Source organism: Pogona vitticeps, chromosome 3 (genome assembly GCF_051106095.1).
Source record: "Pogona vitticeps strain Pit_001003342236 chromosome 3, PviZW2.1, whole genome shotgun sequence".
Taxonomy (NCBI): Eukaryota; Metazoa; Chordata; class Lepidosauria; order Squamata; family Agamidae; genus Pogona; species Pogona vitticeps.
Window position 1 is genome coordinate 241,552,188 of NC_135785.1, and position 18,908 is coordinate 241,571,095.

The 18,908-nt window shown below is 40.8% G+C and overlaps 1 protein-coding gene across 6 annotated transcripts in view; it reads left to right on the forward strand.

Annotated features, from left to right (window-relative positions):
* Window positions 1-18,908, forward strand: part of ATP8A2 (ATPase phospholipid transporting 8A2) — a 417,881-nt gene that overhangs the window by 301,221 nt on the left and 97,752 nt on the right. For all 6 annotated transcript variants that reach the window (XM_020788593.3, XM_072993721.2, XM_072993722.2 and 3 more), the window contains 3 exons: window positions 1,938-1,999; window positions 4,566-4,622; window positions 10,423-10,530. In XM_020788593.3, coding sequence (XP_020644252.1) covers window positions 1,938-1,999; window positions 4,566-4,622; window positions 10,423-10,530 — 227 coding nt within the window. The remainder of the gene's footprint in view (window positions 1-1,937; window positions 2,000-4,565; window positions 4,623-10,422; window positions 10,531-18,908) is intronic.

Sequence of the window (18,908 nt, forward strand, 5' to 3'; positions counted from 1 at the left end):
GAAACGCATTAAACTCACCGTTCTGCGAAGTTTCTCCATAGCACCGCTATTTTCGTGCCCTCGGTAAGCGAGGGCAGGGCGCGAAAATGGTGTGGGGGGGCATTTTCTGCACCCAGCGGCCATTTTGGAACCGCCAATCAGCTGTTCCCAAAATGGCCACCGGGTGCAGAAATGATCACAATGCGATGTTTAGCCTATCTAAACATTGCAATGTGATCGCATTAGCGACTGCAAAAAATGGGTCGCTATGCGGCTTCGTTGTTAAACGGTGCGCTCATTAAGCGAGGCACCACTGTACTTACCCCTGAGCAGTGGGTCTTATACAGGGCACTTGCAAAGAATACAGACAGTATGTGTAATGCATTGTGAATGCACTAAAGATCAGTGTATATGTTATATTTTTTAAAAATCCTTTTATTTAATGTAAATACTTTTTAGAAACCAGAGTTGGACTGTATTCAAAATTCAAGTCAGTTCTGATAGTGTGCCCACTCCTGCAGTGTCATTTCATTAAAATGGGAGCATAATTTACTTTTGCAGGCAACAAATGACCTGGAGATTCCAGCCCCAGGTTTCTGTTTTAGATCTGCCTCACCTCTACTGACGTGTTAGTTTTTGGTTGCCATGTTGAAACCTGCTGACACTTGACAGTTGTGTCATATTTCTGGGTTATAGCCCTTTTGGATTAATTTGGGAATGCATACTGCTGCCATGTGTTCCCTTTTTCATAAGGGGCCCTTACTCTACACCACAGCAGGAGCTAAGTACGGATAAAGAGGCTACTTCAAAGTCCTGCCAAGTTTGGCACTTTCATATGTTCAGTTAACACGTATTCACCTTTTTGTACACTTATGGAGAAGGAAAAGGGTGTTGGTGTATGAAATATCAGGCACTTCAACCATTAATACCCACCAAGAGCTTTTAAAATACCAGCCGTGAGTGCTAGAGAAAAGATTCAGCTTCTTTTAAACAAGTGTTTGGGTAAAAATATCCATTAAGGAAAAAGCAAATAAAAATGAGCATTGTAGAAATGTCTGTTTGCAACACAGTGGCACATGGGCAATGTGGGAGCTAGAAGTGTCCAGCCCTCTGTCTATGAGCTCTTGATATATGTTTTTTTGAACTAGGAACATTGTTGGTTAACACAATCATCATACTATCCTCTTCCTGTATTGTGCTATGGAAAGAAATTTCAAAAACCCAGTGTAGAAAACCTATTGTCAGTACAAAACATGATTCAGAAGACATACTCCAGAAATGTATCAGGGAGCTAATATGCATTCAGACCCTTTCTGTACTTTCTGAATGTCATTTGCATAGTCACTTGGTTACCTCTCACTACTTTTTTCTAAGGTAATGACATTCAGAATGCACAACTAGCTAAAGCCAAGCTGTTATTATATTTATATCAATATAATATTGTTTCCTGGACTGGCTGCACTCAGATATGTTGGACTACAGCACCCATGTCCCCATAGCCAAGATAGCTGGTACTCAGTGGTTTAGATACCTGACTGTGGAGTCAGAGATTGGGAGTTTGATTCTCCACTGCGCCTCCTTGACAGCGGCAGGATTTTATGATCCATAGGGTTTCTTCCAGCTCTACACTTCTAAGATGAGGATGAGGGTGATGATTGGGCATCATGTCAAGCCGTGAAGTCAGATTTATTTAAACGTCTTTTTTTCTCCATCAGTCTGTTCTTAATATTTACTGTTAAGCTTAGTTTCCTGTTTAGTTTAAGGATTTGTGAATTGTGATGTGGTTTATATCCAGCTTCAAGTTTATATCCAGTTAAACCCAAATGAAAAGAGTGGTTCTTACACTTGAGAAAACAAGTATTGGACCAAATAGGCCACTGCTTGCACTTGCATTTAACTTAGTAGTAGCTCATATTGTCTGAAACAAAGCACAATGTTTACATTGCTGTTTCTTTCAGATGCAGTATTTACAAATGGTCACAGTGTCGACTATCTGTTTGTTGGAAACATAGTTTATACGGTAAGCTGTCAAAATTCAGCCAAAGTTACATAGCTGATGACATGTTGCTGATGACATGTTGTTAAATACCATCAGCTTCAACTGTATATATCTTTGTGCCATGCATAGTAGGCTTGGTATTATCACACTATACTGTGGAAGATTTTGCCAATTGCATTTCTGCCACTGTGCAGTTATTAAAGGAATGGAATGATTCTCCCCAAGAGAAAATGATGATAACTGAGAGATGCTGTGGGCTGAAAGAGTGACACACACAGTGCTGAGAAATAGATCCAGATCCTGAGACCTGTGCCTAGCAATGTGCCTGGAAGATAAGAGAGGTTTGTGTGATTCGTTGAGCCATAGCTGTGCTTTTGATTTCCATAATTCAGATGCCTTGAGATCTTGCATCCCATCTCAGTAATGGAATCTATTCCTGTGCCAGAATAGTGTGGTGGAATGGTTTATGTCAAACTATTAGTATGTCTGATCCCTTTCAATTGTCATGATTCCATCCTATGGAATCCCAGAATTTGTAACTTACAGAGCCCTTAGAATTTTCTGCTGGCAAGATTATGTGCACTCCTCTGAACAACTGCAGTGAACGCTAAATACCTCCTCCAAACAACAGATCTTAGGATGTTGCAGGATGCAGTTAAATGAAAGTGGTACTGAATTACTTTAAGGGTATACAGTAGGTAGAATGTGTACAGGTGGGTGAGTGTTACGTGCTGTCAAGCTGCATTCAACTTATAGCAACCCTGATAGGATTTTCAAGGTAAGTGGGATATTTAAGGAGTGTTTGCACCAGTTCTCCACCCCAAGAGTTTCCTGGCCGAGCAGGAATTGGATTATGGGTGTCCTGAGTCCCAGTTTGTCACTCGGTCTACTACACCACACTGAGTATCCCATAGGATACACTGGGTAAATTGTAGGACTCAGGAAATTCAAAATTCCATTCAGTCATCAGACTTACTGAGTGTTATTGGGTCAGTCATATCCCCTCAGTCTGACCTATATCCAGGGTTGTTGGCAAAAACAGTGTAAAGGTGAAGAGCCATGTGTGCTGCCTTTGAAGGAATTTAGGTTAGGCATCCTTCAGTCTAGAGAGACTATGGTAACGTGCTCTGTATGGAGGACTTGGAACAGCATCTAGTGTGGCTGAAAAGGCCAATTCAAGAGTGGCAATCCCTTCCACATGGAAGCAAGTACAATCTGTCCCCTGTCCAGCTCCCTGATTTTGCTGGTTTCAGGTCTGCTTCTTTGCCTCAGCCTGCCGGACAAGTGTCTCTTCAAATTGGGAGAGGCCATGCTGCACCGCCTGCCTACAGGCTGAACGCTCAGATGTCAGGGTTTTCCATCTGTTGAGGTCCACTCCTAAGGCCTTCAGATCCTGCTTGCAGATCTCCTTGTATCGCAGCTGTGGTCTTCCCTCTGGGGCGATTTCCCTCCACTAATTCTCCATATAGGAGAATGTTTGGAATCCAACCATCAGCCATTCTCACGACGTGCCCAAGCCAATGTAGACGTTTGAAGGAATGGCAGGATATAAATTTAGCAAATAAATAAGTGTACATGACAATAGTACCACAAAGTACAGAATGTACATATTCTTTTCTCTTGGTCCATTTAGAAGGGGGGCTGTGTCAAACCGAGTATACTCGAACCACGCAGTAAGCCAGATAGCATATGCTGCCCAGTCACTCTGATGACAAGCATAAGCAGCTAAATCTTCCATCTGTGGTTGTTTATTGTGACCATCCAAACCTGGCAGTCTACCATGTCTCTCTCCCAACCAATGAGATAAATAAACCATAAACAATCCCTAGGTTGTTTCTGTGGAATTTCCAAGGAGAGACAAGCCAGATTGCTTGGATTTGGATGTCGTGGTAAACAAACAATGCACATATGGTTTGGTTAGTCCTTGGATCACGCTGTTTGTACCACCCTGTTGCAAGAATCTACAAGGGTGCTAGCTTGCCATAAGATGCAAGACCTGCCAACATTTCTGTGAGGCTGAATTATCATCAAGCCACACATTTCCTTTGACCCTAGTTTTGTGCAACAGCACTCAACCAGGATTGTGGTTGTATTTTTGAAATGGGTGGGAGAGTTAGATTTTTTTACAAATATAATGCCGTTTAATTTCTAGACTGATGGACCACAATACTTTTGCAAACAGGCTTTAGTGCCAGGGCTTAGAAGTGTTACTTATTTGGACCAGAAATTTCAGAATCCTTTAGCCTGTTTTGCAAGTGATTATCCTGGCTCAGAGGATTCTGGGGATTGAAGTCCCAAGAAACAATATTCCCTGGCTCTGGCACACTACATTTAAGGATATAGTGGTTAGTCTTCAAGGTGTCACAGTGGTTTTGTTTTCTTTATTTTATTTTATTTTTTTTTTTGTTCTTGCCTGACATACATTTAAACAGTGCTTGTCTTTTAGAAAAGTGGTAGAATATACCAGATGGGTGGGATATAAATCGAATAAATAAATCAAATAAATAAAAGAGAAAGAAACAATCATGTTAAACAGGAAAAGTATGTTGAAATTCAGTGTTTTTCTCGTACTACTTTGTTCCTGCAGTATGTTGTGGTGACGGTCTGTTTGAAAGCTGGTTTAGAAACCACAGCATGGACAAAAGTAAGTATTTCACTTTTCTTTCAGATCCTAGCATTCCCCATATTCCTGTTATATGCTGTTATTGAACAAAGAAAATGAATGGGTGTGTTTGGAATCTGTCTTCCCAGGTGAGGTGCAAAATCACTATTTTGAGGAAGATTTGTAATTGGCCTCTTCCCCACTCCCACTTCCATTAACTTTTGACTTAAAATTATCTAGGGACAAAGACTGGGATATTTATTCAGCCGGGTGGCAGCCTGTTGCTCAGAAAGGGCCCCAGGAAGTATAGTCCAGTCATGATCCGCTTGAATCTTAAAGTAGCCTCCCATCTCTCTCAGTAATTAAAAATTCAGTGGGAAGGGTGTAGGTTACAGAAGTGGCAAGAACGCCACCCACACTTACCTTGGAGTGAGCTCGCTTTGTGCACAGTATGACTTGCTTTTCAATAAACATAAATAGATCATGTCGTAAGTAAAAAAAAAAGATGGTGATGATGTAAATCACACAGTATAGTAGTCTGGTTGTTGTTAAGAACTTATTACCACATCATGAGCAAGATTTCCAGTTCTCAAGAACTATTCGTGTAAATTACTTGAAACAGAATTCTGGAGAACTCCAAAGCCCACAGGGGCCTTCCTGGCATTTTGGTTGGACATAATAAAGGTGTTGTCTTAGTTGTGGTTTTGGATCCCATCCACCCAACACAATGCAGTTTTAATATCAGACTCGCAATTTTAATATCAGACTGGCAAGGAAAAGCTGTGGCTTGGTTTCAATGAAAGGTATGCTGCCACTGAGTTTATGCATATTTATGAAAGACTGCATGTTATTTCTGAATTTAATGAGACTTCCAAATACCAGAGCAATTTCCCTGACATCTGGTTGACTACTGTGGAAAGGGCATAATGGATTAGATGAGCATTCTGTCTGATCTAGCATGGCTCTACTTATGTTCTGCTCAACAGTTAAATTAGACTTAACAAATGTGTAAAGGATTGCAGGCTAAGGGTCTACCTATACAGTAGGACCCCCATATCTGCTAGGGATTAGTTCCATGCCCCTATAGATACTGAAAACCTCAGATAATAGTGAAGGACAGACAGATAGACAGACAGACAGACAGACAGACAGCATGGTAAAACAAAAGCAGAAATTTTTTTCACATGCATTACCAAATCTGGCCACTAGAGAGCACCAGAGACCATTCTGTGTATTCTTCACTAACAAGTATTCATAGCACAGTCTTTAGATCCCTCTAGTGACTGGTTCTGGTAATTCATGTGAAAATACTGTTTTCTGGAAATTAGTTTTCTTTTTATATTTTTGTATATTTTCAGACCATGAATAAGTGAATCAATGGATATTGATCCCATGCATAACTGGGTGTTACTGTACATTTCTTTAAATTGGGATTAGCAATATTACTCTTCCAGCTGTTGCCAGACTATAACTCTCTTAATCCCTAGTGGTCATCATGACTAGTGGTGAGATATAATGGGAGATGCAATCCCACAAGAGCTGGAAGGACAAAGTTGACCACTTTTATTTTTTATTTGTTTTGCTTTTGCTTTCATTATTCATATCCACTCAACATGCCATTACTAATGCAAACGGGAATAAAAATATGATAAAAAGTAGAGAGGGCCTGTCTGACTATATCTGCAATTATATCTGTACACAGATATGCACTTATGGGTTGAATAGGCATTCTAGTTTCCAGTGAGGTATGAAACCAAGTAGTGGAATTTGCCCTGATTTGCTTATGTTACTGGATTTAGGGAAGCAACAACTGTGTGTATCAGGAAATCCCTGTCTGTTTCTTCTTCAATGAAAAAAGAAAGAGAACCAAGCACAGTTAAGCTTATTTCATTTGTTGTACTTCATCATGCATTGCTTTAAAATGTGGATTGATCAACCTCACTTCCCTGAGGTGGAGAAATGCAAAAAAGCATATGCATTTTATTATACCGTTTAAGCGTGTGATGTCTCTATCCTTCTCTTCATGACTGCATATAAAACCAATTGCTGTCTGTCCGATGGAGGACCTGACCCAAAATAAAAGGCTGGTCAGTTCCTTAAATTCTAAAGAACTGTAATTTCAAGGAGAGAATATTAGTTTTTTAAAAAAGCTCAAACTTCTTTGTTTACCTTAATCCATAGATGTGTTTTCTCTGTAAAAACAAAGCAAAGTTGTATTTCCTTCTAAGATCATTTGTAGCTGGCAAGTCTTATTGTTTCAGCTGCAGCTTGTTCTCCATGGAGAGACCTCCACTGAATAGCTGAAAAGTCTTGAGTGTATGCCATCCCGTTAAGCCTCATCTCCATCATCAGGTGGATTGCTTACATGTAGTTGATTCTCAGGAGTGAGAAGATCCAATAGTTGAATGAGAAGATTTGCTAGAAGGAAGTAAAAGGCTTGAATAAATAAATTGGGCAAAATGGACGGTAGCTGTCACTCAACAGGGCAGAAGGAAGACTTCTGTTTACGTATTCTTGCACAAAAACCAGAACCATTTGCTAGTAAGAATGGCACAATGTAGACCTATCTGCTGTGACATAATGTTCTTGTTCGTGTACTCTATGAAACAGGACTAGATTTAGCTGAGTTTAAGCTCAAGTGGGATTTGTTCCCGAATAGGCATGGAACCATAGAATCATGAAGTTGGAAGGGGCCTATAAGGCCATCAAGTCCAACCCCCTGTTCAGTGCAGGAATGCAAATTAAAGGATATATGCCAGGTGGTTATCTAAATTTCTCTTGAAGGCCTCCAGTGTCAGTGCACTCATCACCTCTCAACGTAATTGGTTCCATTGTCATACTACTGTAACTGTTAAGAAATTTTTGCCGATGCTCAGCTGAAATCTGGCTTCCTGTAACTTGAACCCATTGTTGCACGTTCTGCTGTCTGGGAGGACTGAGAACAGATCCTGCCCTTCCTCTATATGACAACCTTTCAAGTATTTGAAAAGTGCTCTCATATCTCCCCTCACAGTTATTTTCTCAAAGCTAAACATGCCTAATTCTTTCAGCCTTTCCTCATAAGGCTTGGTTTCCAACCCCTGATCATCCTGGTTGCCCTCCTCTGAACTTCTTACAATTTGTCAGCATCCTTTTTGAAGTGCAATGTCCAGAACTGGACACAGTACTCAAAATGAGGCCTAACCAGTGCTGAATAGAGGGGAACTAGTCCCTCACAGGATTTGGAGACTATACTTCTGTTAATGCAGCCTAAAATAGCATTTGCCTTTTTTGTAGTCACATCACACTGTTGACCCATATTCAGCTTGTGATCTACAATGATTCCAAAATCCTTTTCACTCATAGTATTGCGGAGCTAGGTATCTCCCATCTTGTAACTGTGCATTTGGTTTCTTTTTCTGAGGTGCAGTACTTTGCCGTTATCCCTGCTGAATTTCATTCTGTTGTTTTCAGCTCATTGCTCAAGTCTATCTAAATCATTTTGAGTTTTGTTTCTGCCTTCCAGGGTGCTAGCTATTCCACTCAATTTTGTGTCATCCGCAAATGGACCCATTTATCATCACCATTTGACTATGATTCTGTTTCCACCTGACCGTTGTTCTGTCCATCCTACACCTAGTTAACTTGATAATCAGAATATCATGGGTCACTTTGTCAAAACCTTTGCTGAGATCAAGATATACTATGTCTACAGCATTCACTCTGTCTATCAGGGAGGTTACCTGATCAAAAAATAAGATTGGATTAATTTTGCAGGATTTGTTCTTGACAAATCCATGTTGGTTTCTAGTTATTACTGCTTTGTTCTCTAGGTGTTTGCATAGTGACTGCTTTATAATCTGCTCCAGAATTTTTCCTGGGATTGATGTCAGGTTGACTGGGCTGTAGTTCCCATGTTCCTCCTTTTTGCTCTGTTTGTAGATAGGGACAACATTAGCCCTCCTCCAACTGTCTGGCAGCTCACCCATTTCCCATGATTTCAAGAAAATAATGGACAGTGGTTCTGAAAGAACTGCAGGGCCAGATGAACTGCATGTTAAGGATTACGCCATTGAAGTTTTCAGAGTTAAAAGCAGCCGGTGAAAAATATGACTGCTGCCCTGGATGTAGGGGAAGATACCATTCCCTCATGGAAAGAGGCCCCATGCAGGGCCAGGTTGTGCAAAGGAGCAGCGTAGAGCTTTTTCAGAAGGGGCTTCACCTTCACTTATGCATTAAAACGCAAGTAACCAAAGACAATTTTAAAAATAATTGCATTCCTAAGCACACTTTCTAGGAATTAGCACTGTACTGTGGATATTAAGGAGAATGTGATGCTAAGTGAAGCGCTGTTTGTAACCACAGCTACCATTCCTGCTCCCATAGTTTGTGAACAAGGAACGCCTCAGCACTACTGAAGAGTCTTATCAAATGTATCCCAGAATTGAATGTGGTACATTTTATATAGTTACTTAGTTCTTCATGTATTTCTATCATACTCTGTATGAAAAAAGCAAAAGTGTGTACATTATGTTGGAATTTAATATAGGACTCATCTTTATGAAACATGTCTTCCCCTATATGTACCCAATCATGTGGTTATACTGATTTTTTTGTTCCATCCAGATAGCATAAGCCTCAGCTGAGTATCAATACTAACAAAGAATGACAAAAATCCAGCTTTCAGGGTTTTTTTTTTAAACTACTTCCAGGGATGGGTGGATGGATGGATGTTTGTTCTCAATTGTCATGGGAGCAGAGTTCAGGAGACAAAAACTTCTTGGGTCAGAAGCTTTCAGTGTCAGCACTAATCAATTCACAAATAGATACCCCAACAACAACATCCCAAACCCCAGCACAGAAGATTGTTTAAAAGATTTCAGGGATTTCCCCAATGACTTCTGAAGAGTTACTATGAAAGACAACTTTCCAAAACCAGATTAGGAATAGAATAAAACTCTGTTGAAAATCTGTTAGAACACAGAGTGCACAGCAAAATCCAGGAGGAGGAGTCAGGGGGGAAAAAGGGGGGGCACAACAGAAATAAAAAGGAGCAACCTTGCCCGTTTTTGTTTCTGAATTTGCCTACCACAAGCATCCAACCTCCAAAACAATGGAGAGTTCCTCATCCCCACTTTATGTGGATAACTCATGATGAGCACGTCAATTTGCAGGAATGATACCCATCAGGATTCCAGTTCTTCGTACTGTCCCAAAGGTAATGTTGGAGTCTCTATAAAAGCAGGCCCTATTACTGAGAAATCTCAGGTGGTGTTTAGAACAGCTTTGTAGTAGCAGTCTGGAGTGGGGATGGTTATGTAAATGAGCAAAAAGAAATAACCTGTGGCTGTCTTGTTTAATTACAGTAAATCATACAAAATCTGGAATCCTAAAGTCGCTTTTCTAAGAGAAGTCACTATGTAGTAAAATAATAGCAATTGCATAACACTCCACAGCCTATTTTGGAACCCAGAATCCCATGTTCCTTGACTCCACTGTCCCTCTGTGTTGTATTCTGGAAGCTATGGAAAACAGAGTGTGTAAATAAATGCTAAGGATCTGTTTGGGGTTGAATTATTATTGTTGTTGTTTTAAGTCTGTGAGGTGCTGTTTGAGAGAAAGCAACATGTTGCATCACAGAGAAAAGATTTAACATGGGAGTATTCTGAGAAGTTTAATCAGTCTTGCTTCTGGCTTTAGATCAAGCATGTCAGATCGCTCTGAGTGAGCCTGGCAAAAGCCTGGATGGAAAAAGAACAGTGGGAAGTAAAATAATACCTGCGGGTCAAGAGTGGGAAGCTGACAGGAGGAAGCTGTTGGCATTGCACTGTGTTTTGATTGTGTTGTTTCTTTTTCCCAACAGTTCAGCCATTTAGCTGTTTGGGGAAGCATGCTGCTTTGGCTGGTCTTCTTTGGTGTTTACTCTACCATCTGGCCCACCATTCCAATTGCACCAGATATGCTTGGACAGGTCAGTCCTTTTTTTTTGTAGTGGCAATAAGGATTTTTGTTCATTGTAGCAAAGATACTTCTGAAGTTAGACTGAAGGTGCATTTTTTAAAATGATTATTGATAAACATTGGATTTCATTATGACTTTTAATATAATTTTCATTGAATTATTCCATTGAGAGACAAAAGTTGTTGTTTTTTTTAGTATATTATGGTATTTATCATCAACTTGCATCTCTCCAGAATGAGCCAGGTGATGTGATTAGTCGTTCATGCTAATAGAGGTAATGAAGCTATACCATTCATTGATTAGTGAAGTCATCTAACATATTGACTGTATGATCTTATAGTTTTGACCTGTTAACTTTTCTGCTTCTGATGTTGCATGTAAGTGTTCACACCAGAGATTCTATGAAATGTTCCCAAGCTTCTTTCATTTTTTTAATATGGTTTGTCTAGCTGCCATCATCAGAAATATCAACATTGTGTTATAGGGCAATTCCAGAGTTTGATCAGGTGTCACTGGATATGGTTTTTTGCTTTTTTAAAAGGATTGGTTTTCTGTACAGTTACAGATTAACTAGAATAAATCGTAGAGGGCAAGAAAAAGAACTAGTAGTATGCACTTCACACTTTACACTGTCTTCAAAAATGGATTTCACTTATGCATAATATCTAGGGCCTGGAATAATATTTCCTGATGATTCTCAAATTTGAGTTTATAGAGGGATATATGTGTGGTCAGAATTTAGTCACCCATTAATATTCTCCATAGGAAATGTCCTGGTTGGTGGTTGCTTTTATAGAATATCATTTACAAACTAAATGATTTCTAAAGCTATAGTATGTATCTTCTCTGATTAACTAACCAGCTTTGCTAGTACTGTATTCTTTTCCTGTGACTTGTGGAAGGGAAAGGGAATATACCTGTAAAATAAATTATTGGGTAACCATAACCAATAGGGAACTGTGTATGTTACTAATAGATACCATTAGAAGCTTGGTGAGGTTTTGGATATGTTCCTTCAACGTCTATTGAGTTCCAGGTGGTGAAATTCTCCCCTTCAGTGTCATGATTTCAGCCCTCAGAGAATAGGGAAAAATAATGAGCCTGTCAAAATTACTCAAGAGCCCAATGGGAATGTGAAAAATAGGAGACTCCTAAGGAAAGAAAATAAGGATTTAATAAATGTAAGTTAAGTAGTACAGGGAGCAAGCATGGATGAAAAATGTGTCATTCTTAACATGTTTGGGCTGGGGTAACCTTTACATCAAAAGAAATGCACAATACATTACTAATGCATTCACAATCAGTGACCATCTTGACATAACTGGATCATGTGAAGTCTCATTGTAATGTATAGGATAAGCCAGTACATGGTTGGGCCATATTTTCCTCTGTCATGGCCAAGTTTAGGTTCTTAGGGGTGGAATTGCTGATAATATCTTATATTGTATTTATGGACTTTTATAATTTATAGCCCTTAGTTCAATGCTAAGAGTACATGCTTTACCTGCAGAAGATCCAGTCGATCCATGCCTTCTTCAGACAGGGAAAAACTTAGAGATCTGCTGCAGTTAATGGGGACAATGCTGTCTGCAGGGCAATGGCCTATGTACAAGGGAACATTTGATGTTGACTAACTTTCCAGTGTCCTGAGATTTAGTCTCTCTTCCATATTTGGTCTAGAAGAGGATGTTTCTAGTTTCTTTTCCAGTTGCCTAACTGACTACTGTTTCTCCTTTACATATATGCTCGGAGACAAGGGTAGAAAACCATGGATGTGTGAAAGTGATATACTATTTTTAAAAAAAGAACAGAAAGCAATGTTGAAAAGTTCTAATAATGAAACTAAGCATAGTAATATTCCTAACAAAATGTCACATTATTAAAGAAAGAAAGAAAAGAGAAAAACATGGGAAGAAATAGTACTTTGTAAGATTCCTATTTCTACATGAATTCATGTAGTAAACAAGGGGGCTTCTGCCACCATTCCCCTGTCATAGCTAGCTATGGTTTAATGAATATTTCATTGTATTGTAATGGAAGATAAGGGATAATTGAGGTTATGGGAGATTGCCATTGACAGTTTTCTAGGGTGAAGAGAAAGAATGACAGCTGACAGGACTGGATCTCTCTGCATGCCTATGAGTGGCAGAAGTAAAACAAAATTCCTCCAATAATATTCCATAGCATCCTTTGTCATACCATTTGCATCACCAGCTCTGATTCATATTTCCATAAATTAGGCTAAAATTTAATCAAAAGTACTATGCAGGGTTGTAAAATATATTTTGCTGTCCAGAATGGGAAACTCATAGTGTCCCTACTAGTATGTCAATATTTGAAACATATTTGGTTCCACTTCCATATGTTATGTTCATTTTATGTACATACATGTACATATTCAAGCCAGATTACAGAAGTTTTTAAATAAAGTATTTAAGACTGGTTTAATCTGTTCTCTTGGTATAGCCTGATTAACTACAAAGCAAAAAAGTATGTATGTATGTATGTATGTACGTATAAAGTATTTATTTAGATATTTTGCTGAATATACAGCAGTTTTAATTGTCGGATTAATCATAAGTCACTATAATGGGTGGTAATCCCTTCCCCGCAACACAAACACATACCATATTTTTCTGTTTATAAGACGACCCATTGTGTAAGATGACCCCCCCCCCTTTTCTAACCCCTTAATTAGAAAATTTGATCCCTGCGAGGCTTAGGAAGTTGATAAAGCAGCCATGAAAGGACCTCACGATCGCACCCCTTTGATCCTGAAGCAGCCACGAAAGAGCTTCAGGATCAAAGATGTGTGATCATTCAACCCTTTCACGGCTGCTTTACCTGAAGGGAGCCTTCCCTTCCTTTTTGCTAAGCCCTGTGGCTTCGCAAAAGGCAGGGAAAAGCGATTGCCTTCCGTGTATAAAACGACCCTCATTTTTTGTCTAATTATTTAAGGGGAAAGTGTCATTTTATACACTGAAAAATATGGTGTGGTTATTGTAAGAACTTTAACTTTTCCCAATTTATTTAGTTCTGCTTCTGCTCTGTACTTCTGGGGCCACTCAGTTGACTGATCCCAGGCAATCAGGAATCACCTAAAGAACTATATGATATCATGATGGTATATAGCCAGTCATATCTGGCTCTATGATGGCATTGCTAGGGACACATTTTTAAAGCAAAATATTTTTATTAGAAAAAAGAGAATTTGAAAAACTTTCACTGAGGATAAATGAAAATAATTGGGAATTCCTCTGAAGAGTAATCAAAATAAGAACCAGAAACCAGAACAAACCATTTTTTCCTGAATCAGACTAGAACTTGAAATATTAACTGATTATATATGTTGATCTTGAACCATACCAGATGTTCAAATTACTGGTACAGAATAAGGGTTCAAATCAACAACATCTAACTCAATCAGAATGCACAGATAGTGTAAAAATGCTATCGCTAATGTTTGTGCTTTTTATAGGGTTCTCTATCCTTCCTTCATCAAAAGCTGAGCCTGGGAAACATTAGGCAGGAGCTGAACTGCAGACCTTCTTTTCCTTTGTGACAAAGATTTCATTAACATGCAGTCTGAAATGCAGGAATGTAACAACATACAATGTGAGGAAACAGAACAGTACAAGACAGATGTCATGGGAGGTATTTGGTGTCAGTCAAATGATCTTACGCACAGAGTACAATGAGCTTGTTGTTGCTGAGGGCCATCAAGTTGCCTCCAATTTATGCTAACCCTAAAAATGAGTGACCTCCAAAATGTGTTGTCATCAACAACCCTATTCAGCTTTTGCAAATTCACACCTATTTTTGCATACTAACACCTTCTTTTATGGAGTTCATTCACCTCCTATTTAGTTGTCCTCTTTTCCTGTTGCCTAAAACGTTTCCTAGCATGATTGGTTTTTCCCCCCAGTGAGTGTTGTATTGTTATTAAGTGTCCAAAGTACAACAGCCTCAGTTTTGTCATTTTTGCCTGTAGAGAGATATCAGGCTTGATGCAATATATAGAGCACCCACCTGTCCATCATTCTAGCAGTCTAGGCCAGTGGTTCTTAACCTTTGTTACTTGGATGCTTTTGAACTGTAACTCCCAGAAACCCCAGTCAGGACAGCTGGTGGTGAAGGCTTCTGGGAGTTGCAGTCCAAAACTCCTGAGTAACCCAAGGTTAAGAACCAGTGGTCTAGGCTATCTGCCAAGCTCTGTTCCCGCACCATGTTTTCAATTTTAAGGCACCTTCTCCCTCTTCATCTCTGTTCTTTGCAGCACAACAGGGCTGAGGTGGTTGCAGACCAGCAGACACATCAGGGAGTTACATGGTGGCAAGGTGAGGCGAGGGAGGGGAAAGAGCAGGGCTCTTCCCTGGGCCACTACCAACCTCTTCAGCAACATAGACAGGTTCCTCTCTAAGTGACAGAGTGAGATCCTAAATCCAACCAGTAAGTGTGGAGACTGACTGGTAGTTGTGGAGGCTCCAGTGAAACAAAATAAGCACTCCTACTGGGTTCCAACTGGGTTCCCACTGAATGCCAATCTACGTCCTTTTAGAGATTCACAATTCCCATTCTGCCCACTGACTGACTGGCTGCAGACAACAGTCCCTTGTGACACTATGGTGTGAAATTTCCTGGGCAATTTGACAGACAAGCGGTTAAAAAAAGAGTAAACAAAATAAGGAAGAACAACAAAAATATAAAACATTAGCATCCCTGTCTCTCAGTTAAAAAAAACACTCATGTTTAAGAGGCTCTCTTTGGGGAACTGACAAAAGAAAACAAAAGCAAGAGCCTCTTTCATTTTCTACTGGCTCCTTTATGTGTTTCAGACGGTCTACTGAATATCTGTTGACTAGAATTGGAACGAAAATGGGGCATTTTCAGTTGCAACTGTACATAAGCAAGAACGGTACCAAAATGTTTACTGATTTCGCTTCCTGTGCACTTCCTCAATAACTGAGAAGGGGAATTCTAGCTGTTCCCATATCATGCAGTTGTTGTTATGTGCCATCAATTCATCTCTGACTTATAGCGATTCTATGAATGAGCAATCTCCAGAATGCCCTGTCTTCAGCTGCCCTCCTTGTAAATGCCAGCTTGTGACTTCTTTTAAGAAGTCAGCCCATCTCATGTTTGGTCTTCCTCTTTTTCTGATGCCCTCCATCTTTCCCAGCATTATTGCCTTTTCCAGAGAATCCTGCCTTTTTCATGATGTTCCCAAATTAGGACAGATTCAGTTTCAACATTTTTGCCTCCACAGATAATTCAGGCTTAATTTGACCTAGAGCCCACTTGTTTGTCTTTCTTGGCAGTCCTGAGTATCTGTAAAGCTCTTCTCCAGAACCATATTTCATATGAATCAGATTTTTTCCTGTTACCTTTTTTTTACCGCCCAGCTTTCGCACTTATACATGGTGATCGGAAATACAAGAGCCTGGATGATCTTGGTCTTTGTCTCCAATGACACCTTTTACACTGGATTATCTTTCCTAATGTCTTCACTCCTGCCTTTCCTAATCTTAGTGTTCTTCTAACTTCTAGGCTGCAGTCTCCAGAATTTACATTGATGATTGGATGTATACAAATTAATTGCTTCAATTTCTTCATTGTCAGTGCTAACATCGTGTAGTTCTTCTGTAGTCATAGAAGTCTGTTTTTTCCTGTCTCTTTGTTCTGGCTCATCACATGGTCTAGTGGGAGGGCCTAGTAGTTTGAATCCTGATTTTACTGGAGCCTGTGTCCATTTTCCTTAAGGGTTTTGGCTGGGAAGGACGCGAAAGGTAGGCTTTTTGTGGAGAAGTCTGTTTTTTCCTGTCTCTTTGTTCCGGCTCATCACATGGTCTAGTGGGAGGGCCTAGTAGTTTGAATCCTGATTTTACTGGAGCCTGTGTCCATTTTCCTTAAGGGTTTTGGCTGGGAAGGACGCGAAAGGTAGGCTTTTTGTGGAGAAGTCTGTTTTTTCCTGTCTCTTTGTTCTGGCTCATCACATGGTCTAGTGGGAGGGCCTAGTAGTTTGAATCCTGATTTTACTGGAGCCTGTGTCCATTTTCCTTAAGGGTTTTGGCTGGGAAGGACGCGAAAGGTAGGCTTTTTGTGGAGAAGTCTGTTTTTTCCTGTCTCTTTGTTCTGGCTCATCACATGGTCTAGTGGGAGGGCCTAGTAGTTTGAATCCTGATTTTACTGGAGCCTGTGTCCATTTTCCTTAAGGGTTTTGGCTGGGAAGGACGCGAAAGGTAGGCTTTTTGTGGAGAAGTCTGTTTTTTCCTGTCTCTTTGTTCTGGCTCATCACATGGTCTAGTGGGAGGGCCTAGTAGTTTGAATCCTGATTTTACTGGAGCCTGTGTCCATTTTCCTTAAGGGTTTTGGCTGGGAAGGACGCGAAAGGTAGGCTTTTTGTGGAGAAGTCTGTTTTTTCCTGTCTCTTTGTTCTGGCTCATCACATGGTCTAGTGGGAGGGCCTAGTAGTTTGAATCCTGATTTTACTGGAGCCTGTGTCCATTTTCCTTAAGGGTTTTGGCTGGGAAGGACGCGAAAGGTAGGCTTTTTGTGGAGAAGTCTGTTTTTTCCTGTCTCTTTGTTCTGGCTCATCACATGGTCTAGTGGGAGGGCCTAGTAGTTTGAATCCTGATTTTACTGGACCGCGCGCCTAACGGCGCCCGAAATACTCTAACTCTATCTCCAACCCCAATATGCTGAATATGGATGTCCTGAAGGAGGGCAGAATTTCAGCTTTAAAAAGAGAATGAGGAGGAGAGTGTGTCACATGAAATTCCCTAATCCTATCTCTTACTTAATTTGGTAAAAGAGAGCAGGCCGGGTAGGTGGGACTCATCAGCCCTGGAAGGCAGCCCATCTAGGAGAAGGAAAACTCCAAATTTTAACCTCCACTGCCTTGTGGCTATATCCACTTATGGAAAGGGCTTCAGGAGATAACCTCGAGGCAAAATCCGGAGCCGGAGTCCCGGAGGCATTTTCTTTCACTCTGCCAACTCCTGCGACGTTGCTGGAACCAGTTGTATTGGCTCTTGCCTTTCCACTGGACCATTTCAGCGATGTGGAGAGGGGGGATTTGCTGCTTGGGTAACAGCCTATCCTCCATACTATTTTACCCAGGCTTCGTGCTCTGGAGAGGACACTCCAGCTTCGCATACAGCGTCGAAACAACACGGGAAGTAGCAGTTACCGGTTATAAGTCTCTGCTGAATTGGCGTAGAGCAGGACGCCAGGGGCTACTTCTGACGGTGGGAGAGGTCATTGCACCTCACTAGGTAGATACCGCCCGCCTTAAGCTGGGCAGCCCCCAGCCAGTAAGGTGCTACCTCGCCACGGTCTGTTAACCTCACAGGGTGCGTGGGGTTTAGGGTGAAACCCGACAAGCAGATCGACAACCGTGCACCATGCAACAATCATAAGAAAACTTCTGCCCTAAAGCTGGGCACCTGGAATGTACGGACAATGACCCCTGGCTTTCCTGACTACGGCTTTCCTAACGACCTGCAAGAAATAGACAATGTGCGCAAGACAGCTGTCATTGACATGGAACTGAGTAGACTGCAGATGGACATTGTTGCCCTGCAAGAGACAAGACTGCCAGACTCGGGATCTGTCAAAGAAAAAAACTTCTCATTCTTCTGGCAGGGAAAACCATCGAATGAGACCAGGGAATATGGTGTTGGCTTTGCAGTCAGAAACACTCTCCTGAGATGCATTGTTCCACCCACTGTGGGGAGTGAAAGAATCCTGTCTCTGCAGCTCCACTCATCAGCAGGACCAGTAACCCTCATTAGTGCATATGCACCAACACTGTCATCCACTCCAGAAGTGAAAGACAAATTCTACGACGATCTGGCAGCTACTATCAAAAAAGTCCCTGAAAGAGAGTCACTGTTCATTCTTGGAGACTTTAATGCTAGAGTTGGTGCTGATCACAATTCTTGGCCCACTTGTCTAGGCCGTTTTGGCATTGGAAAGATGAACGAAAATGGCCAACGCTTACTGGAGTTTTGCTGTTACTATGGTCTCTGTGTCAGCAACACATTCTTTAATACGAAGCTGCAACACAGAGTTTCCTGGAGACATCCAAGATCCAAGCATTGGCATCAGCTCGATTTGATCCTCACTAGACGTTCTAGCCTTCCTAGTGTTACGATCACACGCAGCTACCAGAGTGCTGATTGCGATACTGATCACTCCCTGGTGTGTAGTAGAGTAAAACTGCGAACAAAGAAATTGTATCACATGAAAAAGGAAGGAAGACCACGTATTGACATCAACAAGACTCGCGATCAAAGAAAAGTGAAGGAATTTGCCCAAGCACTCGAGGAAACCCTTCCAGGTCCAGCTAATGTAAATGCACCTGAACGATGGGAACACTTCAAGAAC